This window comes from Dermacentor andersoni, chromosome 8 (assembly GCF_023375885.2).
Source record: "Dermacentor andersoni chromosome 8, qqDerAnde1_hic_scaffold, whole genome shotgun sequence".
Classification (NCBI taxonomy): Eukaryota; Metazoa; Arthropoda; class Arachnida; order Ixodida; family Ixodidae; genus Dermacentor; species Dermacentor andersoni.
The window spans coordinates 121742431-121761987 of record NC_092821.1 but is presented as its reverse complement, the minus strand read 5'-3'; the positions used below and the strand labels follow the sequence as shown (position 1 = coordinate 121761987).

At 46.3% G+C, this 19557-nt stretch overlaps 1 protein-coding gene across 2 annotated transcripts in view; it reads left to right on the top strand.

Annotated features, from left to right (window-relative positions):
* Window positions 1–19557, top strand: part of LOC126529061 (uncharacterized) — a 49874-nt gene that overhangs the window by 5856 nt on the left and 24461 nt on the right. For both annotated transcript variants that reach the window (XM_050176661.3, XM_050176660.3), the window contains exons 3-8: window positions 1969–2065; window positions 5354–5490; window positions 7087–7149; window positions 7255–7390; window positions 8554–8714; window positions 15943–16121. In XM_050176661.3, the coding sequence (XP_050032618.1) occupies window positions 1969–2065; window positions 5354–5490; window positions 7087–7149; window positions 7255–7390; window positions 8554–8714; window positions 15943–16121 (773 nt within the window). The remainder of the gene's footprint in view (window positions 1–1968; window positions 2066–5353; window positions 5491–7086; window positions 7150–7254; window positions 7391–8553; window positions 8715–15942; window positions 16122–19557) is intronic.

Genomic DNA, 19557 nt, shown 5'->3' with positions numbered 1-19557 from the left:
TCTCCCGGGCATTCGTTGGATTGGGGTCATTACAGTGGCTACATGGGACCGTCCCAGTCGAGTCGGCTCGGTTAATAATACCTCGGGCTAGCGAATCGGCCAGTTCGTTCCCCTGAAGTCCTGTATGACCTGGACACCATAGGATCCGGTGATGATGGGCGAATTTCGTCGGTATTATTGAGTGACATGTTTTGGTCACGTGGCCCCTGAGAAAAAGGCGACATGCTTCTTGTGAGTCTGTTATTATGGTGACGCTCTTTTGCGTGCGTTCCGCGTGAGCGAGGGCCATTGCCACGGCGAAAGTTTCGGCAGCCGCCGGAGTACCTGCCTTGACGGATGCCGTAAATTGTTGCTGTGCTTTCGTGTCGACGATTGCCACTGCGTACCTCCTGATGTTCTTTTGGGCATCACTGGCGTTCGAGTGTACGTTCGAATACGCGGCTGCGTCCGTGTATATTGTGTTGTACGTGGGATTATTTTCATACATTGTTCTAATATGTTGTGCGCGTGCTTTTCGCCTTGCTTTATTGTATTCAGGGTGCATGTATTTGGGTATGGGGGCCACTGTTATTCGAGTCAAGTATCAGAGAATTCAATTTCCATGTGACATCGCGGGATGCCCGAACGGTCCACGCCACTTGACCTAAGAGCAGCTCCTGTGGCGAATCCGCCACTCTGTCTTGGCTCGGTGCCGCAGTCTGTCGGGCGCTGCTTTACTCACCGACAGCAGCAAAGGGGGGTGATAGCGTATGCAACGCCACCACTCCCCCAGTTGGGTGGCGGGAGATTCGAATCGCGATAAAAGTATTCGGACCCTTCAGATGCAATTTTCTCGTAATCTTTGTCTTGGCATGAAACAAGCGTTTCGAGGTTTATGGAATGGTATTTAAGCAGTCCACGTCGACTTAGTATTTGCCTTTAGTGTCCCTTTAACCCCTTTGCTTCTGCCTATTTGCTGCATTGTAAGAAAATTACTCTGAAACCTGCTACAGACATAGCATTTACAAAATGTCTGAGTTATTTTGTTCGCAAAAGGCTTCCGCATAAAAGAACTAGAAAGTGAGCACATAAGTGAAAACATGCAGGAACACGGAGAGCACTTTTGCATTTTTAGCACTCGAAGCACCTCTTGTACTTCTGAACTTGGCCCTCGAAAACTAAGCACGGTATCGAATGGTTCTGCATCACAGTTTTCGGTGGTAGGTGCTAAAAGCAATGAGCCCACTTTGAAGCCTCTATGCTTTTCTTTTTTTCAAACCTCGGGAGTATGGGTTGCAGGAAGCATTCCATTGTTTTACGAACTGCTGCTGCTGAAAGTAGACAGATATGTTCATCTAGTGTGCCATATTCTAAGCATTTAGAAGATAGCCTGCAATGTGCTGCCATTTATGAAAAATAGCCAGAAACATTCATTCTGTGAGCAGCCGACGGATCGCTTGTCCCTTCGACTTTGGCCTTGGCCATCACAGCCAGTGGATCACCACTGTGGAAACGAAGCAGTTGAGGTTCTTTCCAATTCACGAAGCCGACAAAAGAGAGAGCTTTGCAACGACAGCATGAAAGTCCAGAACGTCGGCCTCCGAATGTTTTGTGGCTTGGCAGAAGGCTTGGAAACTCTGCAAAAAATAGTCTGCTCACAGAAAAACGTAGTCGCGCTTTCTTACACGCTTAGTCTAGGCTACATTGTGTTTTTTTCCTAGGTTCGCACAGACAGTGTTGAAATACAGTGGTAATATGCATTTTTCTCAGCCTTGCCAACGCGAGGTGGTGTCGCATTGTAGAGTCTTTCAGACGGTTCCAGGTGGGTTGCATTACCTGGGCTCGAAGCTATCATATTAGCTGTCAACGTAGGCAGTATTCAATGCCGGCCAGAATTGGAACACACCTAACATTGGCAGTTGTATTCACCAAGCAGTTGCTGAATCAAGCATGCTGAAAAAGGCACTTTGCTTTTTTTTATCTCCCCAGGAGCAAATTGAGGAATTCCAGACCAAGCACAAGATCAAGATAGAGGGCGAGGGTGTTGCCAAGCCGATTTTCAAGCTTGAAGAAGCTGGTCTTCCAGGTGAGTTGGCTCATTGCATTGTACTGTTTGCTGCGAGTTGAGCCGAGCCAAGCTGGTTAGGAGCTGTGATTTTGGTGATTTGCTTGCTAAGCCTTTTTTCATCTACCTTTGTGTGCATTAAAACAAAAAGGAAGGAAAACATTTGTTGCTGAAGACAGAATTTTGTTTTTAAGCTATTGGACTTGACTTTGCCTCAGTCAGTTTCAGCTTATTGCAGTTTCACCATCCCTTTTTGTTGCAAATAATTCTTTTATACTCATTTGGAAAACAGACAAAGCAAAAAGATACCAAGGAAAAACTAGGGACCAAAGGTGCTTGTCCGCGCCTGATGAGTCCCTGTCCTCAATGTTTTGCACACTTGAGTGGCAACGGTAACATAATAACCATTGTGCGACAAAATTTAAAAGTCAGTGGAATGTAAATTTTTATGCACTCGCTAACAAAGTCAACTTGAATATATCGACAACGGATACGTAAACAACAAACAGAAAATGCATCTACCAAGAGATAAACAGAATTCTTCAAGACATTGTGTATTTGACATTCTGTAAGCAATCGGGCAAGGAACGCCCACTAACTGTATGCTGCGTAAACTTAAACACACAGGAAAAATGGAGCCTGGCATCGGAAAAAAAATACCTGAGAACATCTAAGCACTTCTTATGAGTTGTGAATGCGAGAGCAGTAATGTCCAATTGAAAGCCGCTGAGCGGTCCTTCGAGTTCTGAACTCCTCACAGGCAAGCGAACGCATTGAAATGCTTCGCATGTTTTGATTTGGCCTCACCGAGCCGCAGTTTGAATGCAGGCGAGAGCTCGCGCGATCAAGGAACGTGCGGGTAACGCGGGCTTGTGAGAATGGCATGGCATTGCAGCGACGCCCTCTCCCCTCATGCATTACCATGGCAGCAGGTGTTCCCTTTCTCGCGCCCTGCTCCGTTGTAGCTCGAGCCAGCAAGCGCGAGCCAGCATCATGAGGCGTGCCTCATGATGCTGGCTCGCAGCCAATGGGAAGTTTCGCTGCTACAGATGCCCCCAGCTTTTTCGCTCAGCGGGACATTAGATGCTTTTACATCAAAATAAAGGCGTGAAGCTTTGTATCAACGCAAGCTAGGATAAAAAAGAAAATAGAGGATTAGTCCAATAACAGATCTCTATAAAGTAGCTTTCTGAAATGTCTTGGGGGAACCTCGCTCGCGGAATTTCAGTTTCAGAGTTTCTGTTATCATACAAGAAACTAGGGATCAAGTCATTGTAGTTTTTCTTTACTAAGGCCTGGGAGGCTTTGCAGGTTCTAAATGGTAATTTTTTTTCGATTACTTCAATAAAATTGCAGCGAACTCTGATAGTTGACCTCGGTGTTTCCATTTGTCTTTCGGTAGGTGGCACTGATATCCGGTTACGGGAGCAGGAAGACAATGGCACAAAAGTAAATGGGCTGGGAATCACGTTCACGCAGTGCTTAATGTGGCAGCTACGTTGTTCTAAGCCAGTTTCTGGGTGACCAGTTACCAGGAAGCCTTAGCTCGGGCTAGACTCCGATGCCGCCTATTCAAGTATACATGTAAAACGCACAAGCGCTTTGCTTAGGTTACTACTTGGCTGGTATTAATAAAATTTGTTGTTTTATTGAGAACGTTAAACTGGTGATTATTGGAAGTGGAATTTTCTTTAAGGCCTGAATATTTTAAACGGAGTTCTAAATAATTGGTATGCCTGAAAAAAAAATAGAAGTGCCAAGTTTATAAATTTGTAGCTCTGCAACAAAAACGGATATCACAGTACTGTAAACTGCATTCGTTAGAGCATCCAAAACAAACATATTTTATATATCAATGTTTACCTTATGTGAATTTGTTAGAATGCTTACAAGGGTTTTGCAATAGTCCTCCTTGCATTTTTGGTGTCAATTTCAGATATTTATGTAAAATGCATCAATTTTTTTCCACCTTGAGTGTGCTATTAGATGCCATTTACAGAATTGTGATATTGTTTTTTATTGAAAAGTTGCAGAGTTGGAAACGGGATAGTTTCATTTCCTGAAAATTTGTGATATTCAAAAGCTTTTGAAAAAACATGACATCCTAAATCAAAAATTCACTACCAGCACTAGATTTTGACTTTTTCTTTTAAATGCAACAAAGCTCATCAAATTTGATGCCGTGGTTGCCGAGAAAAACGATTCCTCCTTTCCTATGTATTAAATTTTAGCCCCCAAGCTAACGCTTCCTCTTAACCCTTTGAGGGTTGATTTCTTTCGCCATATGCGACCGCCCAGGGCCAATTTTCTTTTTATTCCAGATTCCGATTCTTCTTAGGGACCTATCTAAAAAAAAATTTACCGCAATTTTTCTAGGGTGACCGTAAAGTGAGAAAAAAATCTTCTGCGTTGGTATATATGCACTCTTCATTCATGAATAACAACAATAAAAAGGAAATAAACTTATCAGAATTAAAAATTTTATGCATTTTTATGCACATAGTTCAAGGCTTTGAAAATCCACACACGAGAATATTTCGCAAGCCTCAAATGTTCCTGCTCTTACACTAATACGTACATCCATAGCATAATCGAACTGCGTAGGTGAGCGCACTCAAGAAAACTGTTTAGTTGTGTGCCCATCAAAAAAAGCAACACGTGTGACAAACTTCCGCTAATGTTCACCTTATCGCCAACCAGTTAGGGCAATTAGTTTTCGCCAGTCTTCAAAAAAAAAAAGAAAAAGAAACTGAAACGCATGCGCAGCCGCATCCTTCCTATGCGCACCCCTGTGAGCACTAAACGAGCGAGAAACAAGCGGTCGCCCTTTGAGCGATTAGGAACGAGATAGCCATCAGTTTCGCAAGCGCAAAAACCTGAAAACGGCCACGAAAAAAATCCATACGGCCGCCCGCCTGCGCGTGCCAATGCACGAGCGGTAGTATATAGACGCGCGGAAGCAAACTAGCGCTAAAACAAGCCATGCAACGAAAACAGAGAGGTAGGCGTGCAAAAAAAATTCCTTGTATTCCCACATAGTGGCAGCACATGACAGAAAAGAAAAAGTTAGGAAATTGGCGCACTTTTTAAACGTACAGATGGCACTGTAAATATACGGCATCGACCATTTTCGGACTTGTTCGCGGCGCCGTATATTTATGTCATTGACCGCCAGAAAGTTAAGGGAATCTGTCACATTGATGTCAAACATGAATGAATCCACTGAATCATGTTAAAGTGACAGATCATCGTTCTAAAAACTATTTTTGCAAGCATCCTGCTGACCGTTCTGATGTGTGACTGTTTCAGATGAGTTCATAAGCAAAATCAAGGATGTTCTCGGAAGCTCATTACCTGCGCTGGCCTCATACGGCCTGCCAGCTCTGCTTGGTGGACGAGACTTCATTGGACTTGGCGATGCCTCCATGTCCGAGAAGGTCATTTCTGTGAGTTCATTTGCATTTCTCTGAAATTGTACGTCTGACTTGCCTTTATTAATCTCTAAAACATGCCCTTTGCTCAGAGTTGGTGATCAAGCTGTTGCTAGAGTTTTATCAGACACGTGGATCGAAGCGAAGCTGTCGTAGTTTTCAGTGGCTTTGACTCGGAACTTGAATGAGCCTGCTCTTGAATGCAAATTAATCCCAGGGTTCTTTTTGCAATTCTTGTAGTATCTTCTGATGTGTCGTGGGGTTCTCGCTCGTGCTCTTGGGACAAAGGAACGATAACACAGTAGTGCAAACAATCACAAGGGCATTCATTGCACCTTTCATAGACCAATGTCTGCTAGCCGAGTTGCTATCCACAAAACGAGGATGCCCACAAATCGCGGAAGTCCGACTCGCCGCAACCGGATAACGAGCGAGCATATTCGCCCCATGCTGGACACCAATGCCTGGTCGTTCGCGCATACAGTCATGCGAACGGTGCCACGTTCGAGCGATCGTGTTCGTCCATTCCGGAGTAGGCCTCACGATACGGTCTCGCAGAAGCATGGATCGGTGCACGCGGAGAAGGTCCGCACTGCTTGCCGACCCCGAGCCAAAGAGAGAGAACCTTCTCCTTTTTGCGCCCAAGTAACCCCGCTGTTAGGTGGCGTTAGCAGAGCCACGCTCCTGGCACCAAGCCACGTGGCGAAGTCGGATTACAGGAGACTGGAGCTATGCGGGAAAGCAACATATCAGGGGACGCGTGAGAGTCGCGCATCCCCACAGTGTGCCCAAACTTTAGTAAATCTCGGGACTCGTATTATGCTGCAGTCGGCATCACGTCCCGACACGTTTGTGACGAAAGTTGTCGCTAATGAAATTGGGTGTCGGCTGCTGTGACTAGAGTGGTCATATGGGGAATATATTTGTGCGCATTGAAACGCACAACTAAGGCCTCATTAGGATGTGATCGTTATTATCAAGTAATAACTGAAAGTAATTTTGTGGAACATTTCATGTTGCAGGGCAGTATGCGCAATAGGATGTCGTATGCTGCGCAGGTGATGCGAATACTTTGAGGCATTACCATTACGTTCAGAAATTTGTACACTCGGCATTGTCAATCGAGAAAGTTTATCAAGACATATGAGAATTAGGAAGCCTAAGATTAGCTATTTCTTTTTCTATTTTTAAATGTTTTGTATGCATGACGAATGCGAACTGCTATTGATAACGGCAGTTATCAATAGCAGTTTGAAAGCCCATCGACTGCTCCGCAGCACAGTACATTATTAGAAAGTCTTGTCAAGCTCTGTAGAGCTTTTACTTCCTGGCCTTCTGTTCTTTGAACTGATTGGTTGACTGATTGATTTGAATGAATGACCCTAGAGGCTATGCCACGCCACGTTTAACAGGAATTTAAACAAAATTCCGTAAGCTGTTTGGCTTATCTTAGAGTCTTGTTGAAAAAGTTTGTTCTGTGGTAAGCGTTCACAGTTCCCACTGTATGAACTCTTTTAGGCTGTTTTATTTTTCTTTTTTGTCGTGACACAGAAAGTGTCAAGGACTCGTTTGTCATGTGGCATTTGCTTGCCTCTCTCTCATCTCTCGCAGTTTCTTCCATCAGTCGTGATGCATTGCCAGCGAAACATGAAGAGCGAGTCGAAAGGCCCTGTCGTAAGTGCTCACTTTTCCTTGGGTTTGAAATTCAGTCGCTTCAATAACAGCACGGTCTTTGAGTGCCTCTTGTTAAATGCTCTGTTCTACGGGGTGTCCTTCCAGGCACTTCTGCTGGCATCCAGCTGCCGGCAGGTACGCGACATCTACAAGTACTTCCGGGACACTGGCCGGTCGCTGGACCTGGAGAGTCTCGAAATCTCGGAGGAGACCTCCAATGACCGCGAGGACTTCCAGTCAGGCAAGTCCTGCTCGTGATTTGTGAAACTATTTCAGCCGGAAGCTTTGGGCTTCTGTTTATACTGACAGGCTTGCCTAGTCATTTCCCGGTGACCGTTTTTCACTGGCTAAACGCACTGTTGCGGAGTTGTCGCTTGGCACAAGGTGCGCGACATTACGTAGAAATAAAGTTTATAAACAGGGATAGGATAGGAGGACCTACCTTCGTCAAAGGCGGCCTCGTCATCCTCGGCGTGTTAGCTTTAAAGGGTTAGTGCTGTGACGTCACGTGCGAGTGTTGTCGCTGGCGGCTGGTTTTAAAGGGAGAGGCATCAGAGGAAACGAGCGCTGTCGTCCGACGTCTGTGAGCTTTGTTCCCAAGACGAGGGGACAAGAGCGGGAGAGTGGGAACGCGGGGAGAAAAGAATAGAAAGAAAAGCAGAGAAAAAAAGGAAAAACGAAAAAATGGGGGGGGGGGGGAAGCCAGGGCACCACCAAGACAGAAAAGAAAGGGGGGAGCAAGAATAAGAAAGAGAAAAACAAAATTTTAAGAAAGACGGGGGCTTTGGAGCGTGTTGAAGATGTGAGAGGTTAGGAAGCATTGAGGGGTATCGTTGGCGGCATGTTTTTGTGGCATTAGAAGAGGCGGTCAGTGCGCGAGTAACACAAAATAAAAAAATGAAAAATGAGTTGAAAGAGTGACTTGAGTGGCATAGCAGCAGAAGTCAATATGCCTTTTTCGGCGCCTCAACCCAGAGAATCGCCATTTCTGGATGCCGCCGTAACGACACCTACGTTGAGCGACTGGGGCAATGCCCCTTAAAAGACCATGCCGCTGCCTTTCAGTCACCCCATACATTGCACAGCAGTCTCCTCGTCGCCATCTTAACTATTTCAGAATTACTCAACGTATTGCTGCTATACAGTTCGCCTTTGCAGGCGGACTGCCATCTTGCCACTCAAGTAATCTGCAAATATTTTGTAAATATGTGTTGGGCTTCTTCTCTTTTCCTCCTAACAACAGTGCACGGTAACCTGTGTATTTCAAACACTAGGACACCTCTGCTGTAAAGAATGTTGATATATTCATTCCGTTGATTTCACTTCATTATTGTTTTTTCGTTGTTCAGAAGTGCATTGTTGCATTTGTTTATGACACCATTTCCATGCGTGGTTGCTGCGCAGAGTTCCACGTGGCCATCTCCACGGTGACCACCATGCAGAAAGTGCACACGTCGGGGCACTTTGACTTTGGCACCATCTCTGTCGCCATCCTGTATGGCATTGACGAGCTTGTTGACAGCAACCATGTGGATGCGATCAACACGATCCTGAAAGATGTTCACGTGAGTTACGAAGCCAAATGAAGCCCAGGAAAGCTTAGGGGAAATGAACTGTCTGGGTACTGAAATGTGAAATGAAGTGAATATCGATTAGTGTGTCATTCAGTCGATTACTCAAAAACGTTTAATATTCGTACAAACCTAAACCTGACACAAAGGGGGAGGCTACCCTGGAGACCGAACTTTTTTATTTTTTAGGATATCCAGATGAAACTTTCAGAGTACGTTCACACCACCGAACTATGAGAAACTGCAAAGTTTCACGAAGTTGTGTTTATTAGTTCCAGAGTTATTGAGGTCTAACTAGGTGGTTCATGTATATGCCTGAGGAAGAGCCTGGAGAAATGCCAGGACATCGTAGGGAACTGAAATTCGCTGTGATGATCCCTTGATAGATATCCCATGGGGCTACAGAGCCCTTTTCTTTAATCCCCCCCCCCCCCTCATATTTTAAGACAACTTTGGATTTGATGTAGCCAGTAATGACCACATTCATCAAAAATTAATTGTTTGTTATAAATTAACTGCACCAGCTTTCAGAAAGAAGCCTGTTACCCCCTGGAAAAGTCATTCTGGAGGAGAATAAAAAAAACGGCACACAAATCTGAAGAGCGGTTCTTGAGATATCGCCTTCCCCAGCACCACTACTAGTGAAAAAATCCATTCCGAGAAAATGGGCCTCAAAGTTGAGCACGTGTGCTTTTTATTAGAAAGCTTCTGCGGAGCTTCTAATTAGCTCTTGCGACTCCAGGCACACTCAATGTGTCCGATTTTCGACTGGCGACAGCCGACAGCACAGTTCTGCCGCTGCAAGTGTCTACGCAGTTGGCACTCGCTGCAAAAGATCGGAAGTTCGATGCTCGTACAAGGCGCATATCGCGCTTCGGCGCACTGAACATCTACGTTGTCTTGGGCTTCGCTGCAGGCATCGCGTGCAGCTAAAGAACTAGCGAGAAAAAAAAAAACAGAAAATAATCTAAAAGATAGCGCAAGGCGATGAGCAGCTCGCAAGCAGGCGTCTGTTGAGGTGGACGGAGCAAGGGGCAACGACGACGCGAGCATGGGGGCACGGCATCAAAGGGAGCAGCCGCCGCCGCCCACGTAGCAGCCAATGGCAGGAGGGATTTAGCCCGCGGGATTTGAATGCGCTGCTCCGGCCATTCAGCTCTCCGCATCGCATCGTGGGAAAACTCCAATAGCACCTCAACCGCGCCGATGATGCCATTTTGCAAGGCAGCAAAACAGAGACAACGAATTCATAGTCAAAACGACATCAAGTTAGTGCGGGCAAGCCGCATGGGCCGGTAATGGCGCACGCACACCATGTTTGACTTCATTTTGGCATTTGCGTGCGTTTTGAGGGCCGCGGTGGCCTCAAAAGTAGCATTTTTTTCTGTGGGCTTTGCAATTAGGTGCCGATAATTACAGAACAGGTAGTTTATGACACATACAACCCTAAAATATCGTTTTTCAAATATAGACTTTTTCGACATTTTTCGGTTTTCGAGGGCCGTGTCCCCCCTTAAAGCCCCCCTCCCCTCTTTTTTGCTCTGCTGAACTATTGGCGTTTGTACACCAGTGTGATGTCGCTGATTTAAGGTAAGGTGTAGTATTTGGGTCGTTGTAGTGTTTGAAGAACATTTAGTACACTTCAACTCTTTGGCTCCTTTAGTACTGTTTGACTCCGGTCAATTGGACTTTTCGGGAACATTGATCCCAATTAAAGCTCCCGCACAGCACCCATACATGTCTATGGGCCCATACTTATTTCGATCCTGAAATAGGCCTTTGCCGAATAATCCCAACTTGGCTGACGTTTGCCCTCAACTGCAACTTGACGTGTTAACCGATACGCACACAATGAGCTGGTACAGTTTATGCGGATACAAAACGCATTATGTTAATTGGTCACTGAGTTGGGGATTCGACTTAACTACTTTTAAAATGAAACTACTGTTTAAATGGGTATGGTGTAACGAGCTTTTACTGTAGTTGGCAGCTGGGACCTTCGGTCAGGATCAAATCAATAGTTGAGTCAATGAAAGTCTGCGGAATAGCAGTCGTGGAATTGCAGCAGGCGAACATTTCAAGTATGCTACTTCGTAGATGTTCTGATGGGACCACAGCGTTGGTCTGCATTAAGTAAATTTGATCTAACAAGGTTCCGCTGTATCATGTTTTTTACAGCGAAGCTGTTGGCGTCTAGTTGGGATAATTTGTGTCCGTGTGCACAGTGCTCGCACAGAAACAAAACGACAGCTGGAAGGCTTTGTGTTTGAGTTTTCCTGTAACAGAATTATGTTTTCTCGAACGTTTCAATTACAATCTGATGCTGTCATGTCTGCAGGTTGTGTGTAAGACGTACTACCGTATTTACTCGCATAATGATCGCACTTTTTTATCAGAAAAATTGCCACAAAATCAGGGGTGCGATCATTACGCTGGTTAAATTTCCCGTGAAAAGAAGAAAACAATTTTTTTTCGTCCCGTGTTTGCTGCGGGACACCAAAACAAAAATGGCGGCCGGCGGAGCAAGCCGAACGCGATTTTTTTCTTCGCGTGAGTACATTACGTGCATTGAAACAGTTTCTTCCGTTTCAGTAATGAATAATATCGTTATTATTGGCATGTTTGCGGCAATAACGTGGCCATGTGCACTTTGAGAGGACAGAAACAGATTGGCGCGCTTAGCTGCCAGTGAAATAGAAACACATGGCCGGCATGCTGCGGAAACTGCGGCATCTGTCTTCACTACTATGCTAATACGGCACGTTTCCGCTAAGGGCGGGTGAATATCTTAGCTGTGTTACAAGCGTCAGCGTAATAGGGTACACTTTTAACGTATCAGTGTAAACGTGGCTACTATCGTTGCCGCTCGCGATTTGTTGCGTGCCCACGAGTGCAGATGAGAAGAATCGAAAGGCGCCTTTTTTTGTTGTTGTTGACCACAACCATTATAAAACCTACACATAATAAAGGCAAGTTTGGTTGCAGCTTTTTTTTGTTATGGAAGTGTGGAAAGTGATGAAATGGAGGTATCTACTTAAGGGGGGAAGCGGGGATCAGATCGCGATTTTCGCGAAAAAAATCGATTTTTGAAAAGTACGCTTTTCAGAATCTACAGCATCATTTCTATCTTGTACTGAAATATTTCACCGAAAAACAAACTCTAAGCACTTAAAATAAATATATTTGTCGGTGCCGGCGTCCACAAATCCGCCCGAAATCGCGAAAAAGCCGCGAAGTTCAACGCGCGACTGCTCGGCTTTCCCGCCACGGAGCGCCGCCATTTTGGTATCGTTGGAAAGCCCGACTCTTTGACTCTTTGTCCCAGCCCTTCCCTTCCTTCCCTGCCAGCCAGCAAGCGCACAAAAAAAGAAAAACAGGAGAGTGGCAGCACGGAGCAGCCAATGGCTGCCGCGCCCCGATTGGCTCTGCGCCGCGGCTCGTTGTAAGGCGCCTCCTCATTGGTCGACGCCGCGCCATAATGGCGGCCGAGGCAAGGAGCGCAAGGAGCGTCTGCTTTTGTCCGCTGCTGGGAAGCCTTTCTGGACTTTCCTTCTCTTGTGTTTCGAGGACGTCGGCCACGTGCAATGGATCCGCACACGTTCGAAAAGAAGTACCGGACGAAGCATGCCTACGGGAAGCGGAAACGCAAGCCCGTCACAGCAAGGAAGAAGCGGCGATTGTCAGCAGGTGGTTCGGCCGAGCCGAGCGTCCGTTCAGAATCGGCGGAGTACGCGCCCAACGTGCTGTGCGATCTCTCGCCCAACGTGCTGCGGGATCTTGCGCCGAGTCGAGCACCAGCCAGCGATAGTGAGACGAACCATGATCTTTTGCCGTCGAAGCGCGGGCGCAGTGTTACTTCACCGGTGACGATCGACATGCCAGTGAGTCTCGCCGTACGCGAGCGTCCCGTCGCAAGTTCGTCCAGCACAGATTACGGAGTGAGCTTGCAGCGGTCATCGCCGCCCGACTGCAGAGCATCGGAGACGCGCTTCCGCGGTGTGTCGTTCAACGCCGAGATGTCTCCGCAGCCAACAACCGCCAGTGAAGGCAGTCCCATGCCATCGACGAGTTCCGGCGCTTCGACGGAGCTGCAACGCGGGCGCACGCTCGCTGCCGCGGATGCGCCGGCGGCCGACCTTGCCGCTCATCGCAGTGTTGACTGTTCGCCCAGTGAACGTCGCACTATTCAAGCTCACCTGGAAACACGATTTGTGTCCGCGGAAACTGCAGAACTGCAAGCGTCGAGAGTTCGCGAATCGCTTCGCGCGGTTTCAGCAACGGAGCGCAAGTTCGGGCTGACTGGCTCACAGGAAAATGCCATTCCCGCACCTCCAGAAGAGGAGTTTATGCTTGTTCAAGTTGCTGCTTTGAACTCGCTGATTGGTTCCCCGCTTTGCCCAACTTGTCAGCAGCCCGGCCTAGCAGTGCACCGCGAGACTGAACTGGGACTAGCTGTGAAGATGGTACTTTCATGCATTTCCTGTGGTAGTACCCTACAGTCTGAGTGGTCCTCACAAAGGAAGAGCGGCTCTAGAGCTTTCGAGGTCAACATCAGAGCTATGCAAGCAATAAAGAGCATTGGGAAAGGACCAACTGCTCTTAATGACTTCTGGGCCACCATGAATGTCTCGCATCGTGGGTTACACCACAAAACATATGATGGGCACCTCAAAAAGACTTTCAAGCCTGCCGCAGCGGCAGCTGCACACAACATCTTCACAGATGCTGTAGAGGCAGTGAAAAAGGTGTACACTGAAATGGAGACAACATTTTCAAAGAACATTACAGTAGTGTATGATGGCACATGGTTGACACGCGGCCACAGCTCCCATACCGGCGTAGGCTGTATAATTGATTTCCATACAGGGCTTGTGTTGGACTGCATAGTTCTGTCCAACTTCTGCCTTGGGTGCAGCCGACAGCCAGCAGAAAGTGACCCCAACTATGCTGAATGGAAGCAGCAACACCAGTGCCAGAAAAACACTGATGTGAATTCTGGAAGAATGGAGGTTGAGGCTGCACTACAGCTCTTCAGTCGCTCCTTGAGCAGAAATGATCTACGTTACACAAACATAGTTTGTGACGGGGACAGCCGCATGTTTCGCACTCTATGTGATGAAGAAGTTTATGGTTTTGTGCAGCTATCTAAAGAGGACTGCATAAATCATGTTAAAAAACGAATGGGGGCTGCACTTCGCTCTTTGGTGGCCAAGGCAAAGAAAGGAGAGCCACTAGGTGGAAAGGGGGGCCTGACACAGCAGCTCATCAAAAAACTGACAAACTACTATGGCCTTGCTCTGCGGAACCACTCGGAAGTCGAGGAAATGCAAAGGGCAGTAATGGCAACGTACTACCACATCACATCAACAGATGATGAGCCCCATCATGAGCTGTGTCCCCCTGGCCCCCTTAGCTGGTGCAACCACCGGTCAGCTGAGGCAGAAGGGCAGCCAGCACCAGCTCACAAGTACAAGCTTTCAGCTAAAGTTGCTGAAGCACTCCTGCCTGTGTACCAGCGCCTCTCAGACCCTCAGTTGCTGGCCCGGTGCAGAGGAGGCAAAACTCAAAACGCGGCTGAGAGTCTCCATTCAGTGATATGGTCACTAGTATCAAAAGACCAGCATGCCTCACTGTTTGCTGTGGAAACAGCAGTGCACGAGGCAATTTCAAAGTACAACTCGGGCAGTCTGAAAGCTTATTCAGACCTGTGCACAACATTGGGCCTGCGCCCTGGTGCCCTCTCTCTTCAGCGGGCTGTCGAGAAAGACTCCCAGCGAATGAAGAAGGCACACAAAGTCCATCTCCTGAAAGGACAGAGGGCTAAGAAGTCACCTGCTGCCAAGGACACCAAATTCTACAATGCAGGAGCATTCTAGACAGTGTGTGCCAGTATGGAACTTTGAGGCTTGTTTTCTCAAAAGTTTGTTTTGAGCTTATCACCTCGCTCGTGGAAAGCATAGCACGGCAATGGGAGCACGGATTTTAATCCTGTTTGTTTTGCTGCAATTGGTGAAGTGTGCCTTATGTCAAGACAGTCTCAGATTTACCATTTAGGCTCACCATTTTTTTATTACACAATAATTGGAGCATGATACATTCTAAACATAAAGAGAAGGTGCATACTATATCGTTTAGAAGAAGAGCAGAGAAATTTAAAAAGAAATTAAGAGAATCTTGACTTAGACTATACTTCTTAGTAACTATTAAAAACATTTACAGACCCATAACCCATTTTGCTGTCACGCTAGGCTTTCCACGAGCAAGCAACATGTGAGCAATATATAAATAATGATAAAATAAAAACTACTGAAGATATGATTGTGAAACTTTGCAGCTGTCTGTTTGATGCTATTTCGAACCTGTATGCCAAATTTCATCACTCTAAGATAAAAAATGAAAAAGTTAGTTCCGATCCCCTCATCCCCCCTTAAGTATGTTTGGTGCGTGCAGACCACTTGGTTTGTCTTGAAGAGTCGTTTGCGTAGCATTCGACAGATGGTAAGCGCGATTAATATTAGCTAGACTTGGCACACGACATATCGCTGCGGCAAGTTCAGGGTACGATCACTACACGGGAAATTAAAAAAATCAAATTTTGACGACAAAATTCAGGGGTGCGATCATTACGTGAGTGCGATCATTATGTGAGTAAATACGGTATATGAATCTTATGATGCAGTTGGCTTCGAGAAAATCAATTAATTCAATAAGGCACTTTTGCCAGGTGGAGGGCATGCAAGAATGAGGATGTATGCCTGCGCTAATGGTACTGCCAGACTGCCACATAGCGGTCGCGGCCACTCAGACAGACCTCAAACTGTAACAGTCTTTCAGTTTCTGTGTAACCGATGTACGTTTTCTTGTGTATTCGAATAACAATCTGCAGCTATCGTGTCTGCAGCTTTGTGCAAGTTGCACTTTACAAATTTTTCTGATGCAATTTACTTTTGAACATTCATTAATTTCGGTAATGCACTCGTGCTTGGTGTAAGGTCTAGAAAAATGAGGATGCGTGCGTGCATGCGTGCGACTTTCGCCGCCTGTGGTGTTGCTTGTGCAACATTGTCTTAACGTCGGCAACAGCTTCACCGTACATTCACTTTCCCTGGGTGGAGTGGGGGCGATTTTTTAATTATTTGAACATGGCTCCGTACAGTGCTGGTAATGCTATCTCTTTTCTTTCTTCTCTCTCTCTCCTTGTTTCACTATTGTGTGCGTGCAGCCAGAGCGCCAGCTGGTGGCCTTCAGCAGAAGCTGGCTGCCCGACATCCGGAATGCTGTCTTCGCGCTGGCCAAGAACCCCGTCATCGTGCAGATCGGCGAGGTCGAGACGACGGCGCTGCCAAGTGACGTCACCATCGACGTCCGCATCATGGACGACGAGAGTGCCAAGAAGAAAGAGTGAGTGGTCGACGCATTCTTGCTGTGAACGTTGCTTTTCTTGGTGTCGGCTTTACCACGGCCTTGGGGCACTTAGACAGATTCTGCTACCCTAGCAAGAGAGAGAAAGTGGCTCGAAGACACGGAAAGTTCCTCAGACAGTTCAGAAGAGCTCATCTTGCCCATTGAGTTTATAAGTATTCCACCCGAGAGCTGAAATTTTGCAGTGAGAAAGCTGTGAATTTTTTTTTTTTTCAACCCTTTCTGGTCCAGTGATTCCTGTAGGAACCCTAATGCTTTAAAAGTAATACTCTCGGTTAGAAACGATAGAAACCCGAAGCCATTCTGAGAAAAATTAAGAGTGCCAGCCACTATAATTACACAATATACTGAGAGTTGCAGAAGTAGTAGCTGAAATTTTGCACAGGCATTTTCAATTCATCAATTTCATCAGCAGTAAATCAAGTGAATGTCTGCACTGATGCCACTAAAAAAAATTCTATTTCGCTGCAGTGGAACAGCAGTGCCATCTGTCATGGCTGCAGTAAAACTTTGTTGATGCGGATTTCATGGGACTGAAAAAAAAAATGGCTGAATTAACCGAATGTCGAATTATGGAGGGTACCAAGAAAATTATAAATGCTTGCTACGTCAATATGCTTTTATATTTGCTGACTGAATTGGTAAATCATGTTTCTATTTTGCACAAAATCAGTGCGGAAGCTGCAGTTCTCGTCATGTCGTGAATGATTAGCGATCACAGTGGCGAAGGCCTCACGACTTCCTTCGCTGCGCAGCCGTGGTGCGAGTCATCACCTGAGACACGCCTTTCGCTCATATGAGATATTTTCATATGAGATATGAGGCTTTTCACTCATGAGATATGAGACTGCGCTCGTATCCAGATTACTTTTTAGTCAGTGAGCTGATCACCAACAGATTGGCCGTCAATAGTGATGTAGCCAGTGTACTTCATCCTTGACACCTCTGCACCAAGTTCAAACGAAACTATTGTTTGCTGCGGCTGCTATCAACGCTGTCATGGTTGGCGGCACTTATGGAGGCACGCGGCCGGGGAGCTGTTATGCGTGGCAGTAAATGTGAGAATAAAGGCTTTAAAGGCGCAAATAGGGACGAAGCGTTCTGGCATTGCTGTCATTCACATACAATTTCCGTTGGTGACTATGGCGATGCGGACTTTGCCACTTCGTTTCGGTTGGACGCTAGTGCCATTCTTCCTCTTCGGTGTCGCACATTTGTGGCGCTTTATGCTCACCGAGCTCTGGGAGTTGTCTGAATTAACCGATGTGCAGCCAAACGCGTCCGAATTAACGAGAGTTTAATTTCACTAAGTAATGCACATGCCTGCTGGGACCAGAGGATGAGTCCGAATTGTCCTATTTTCCGAATTAACGAGGTTTAACTGCATTGTAAAAACATGGTATGGTGTTCAAGTAGCCATGACAGGTGGTCCCACTGTTGCAGTGGAATTGACATGTATTGAGTGGCATCAATGCAGACGACATCCACTCATATTTATTGTGGACGAAGCCGGGTACATAATGCCTGCAAATCTGCTCGCATACAGTCATGCCGCTTAAACTCAATCCAAGATGCCATCTCTCTGCAAAACTTGAGCGTGAACGAGCCAGCAGTTTGGCAAAAGTCAAGTAAAGCTGGCGCCACTACTTATGCAACACACAGTATATTTAGACTTTGTCTTTATACATATAATGGTTTCCCTGAAATTGAGAAGAAAAAGAACACGTGCTGCAGCATGCTGAGGTTAGGTGTCCGAGCTACATGTTACAGCAGCTACATGTTAAAGCCTGCCATCTAAGGCATGCAGTGTGTCTCAAGCATAGTCTGAAAACCATCTGAATGTTACATGCCCATTCCGTGCACACTTACGATTGAAAATCTAGGATGTTTGAAGCTCCACATAAGCTCCGTGTAGCATACCGAACTTGTGACAAAACTGTGGTCGCACGTGAAACACTTCAAGAGCAAAATTTGGATCGCAAAGGGTTTTTGTCTCGACTTATGGTGAAGACTTGAAACTGTTACGTCGTCGACATTGACCACAGGTGTCGCCAAAGGAGGGCATGTGCCCAATACCTGCAGACCATCATCAAGGTGCCAAGGCCACCCTAAACAAGAACGTGGAAGTCTGGCAGTTAGTTGTGCCCCCCATTTGCAGGAATCTGTGTGTCAAACGGGTAGAGACGTTTTTCTTTTGGCATATTTCTGTGTCGCCAGGTCCTTGTGTGGTTTTGTTTTCGCTCTGCCTTGACTTTTTCGTCCTGTGTAATGCTTGCCTTATGTTGCCGAGTTTTCGTGCATTGGTGCTCATGTGGGAGTCGTCTGCTCCTCGGAGAAACACCTCACGGGCATTCAAGGGTCCATAGCCTAAACGTCGCGTGAAGACCGGCCATTTGATCTTTCGCTGATGCGGTGCAGTCGCCGACGGTTGTTGTGGACCTTATAAGTGCACCGCCAGGGTTCCCGTAGAGGTAATGCGTTTTCCCGACCAATTTTTTTGGACAGATTTAAGCCCCACAGTAGGATTTTCTAGACTAATTCGCTCATTCCGAGCCACGCTGCCCAATCTAGAAGACCGCCATGTTGGATTTTCTGCTGGCTTTGCCAGGCTTGCTTCGAAAGACCCGCTCTGTCGCTTCCAAGATTGGGAGGCTCACTGTCGGAGATAGTGCACTCTTCTTTCCTCTCGGAGGCCATGCCTGCTTTTCCTTGGCCGACAAAACACTGCAGGGCATGCCATTTTCCTTCCCTTCTTTCTTTGTCAGCTCTATCGTCATAATTACTTGGTGTGTAATCCATTAATTTATGTATTTGTTTATTCTTTAATTTTTGGTTCTGCTCGTGTTGTTGCCACAGAACAACAGTGTCTCTGAGACATCGCATCTTTGTATGTGTTTGTGCAGCTTTGCATTTGTCTGCTCAGTGCCATCTCGTGTGCCTTCGTGAGAGCGAAGGGGTGCGAAAATGCGCCACTCATTTCTTCAATCTCCATGGCCATCCGGTGACGCTCGTGTCGACTGTATACTGAGACGTCTCTCTTGCGCAAATCCCAGCAAATCTGATCTCCTCCAAGTGTAGTATAAGGCAGGGCATTATTAGCTATCTTATTAAGCCGCTCTCAGCCTAACAAATTTGATTTTTCTTTTTCTTTCCTTTTTTCTGTACGAATTTTTCTGGTTGTTTGATTTTTCAGACTACTTTTCTGTCCCTGTGAGGTTTGGAAAATCGATCGGCGACTGTACCGCATACAGCTTTCTAGCTTTTCCTCTTTTTTTTTGCCACTTGCATTTTTTTTTTGCTTACCCACATTCCCTAATATGCCTTTCAGCACAACGTGTTTAGCGGGCCATTTGTCAGAATTATTCATCTACATGGTTAACGCAATACAATAGACAATGCAGTCGAACCCACTTAT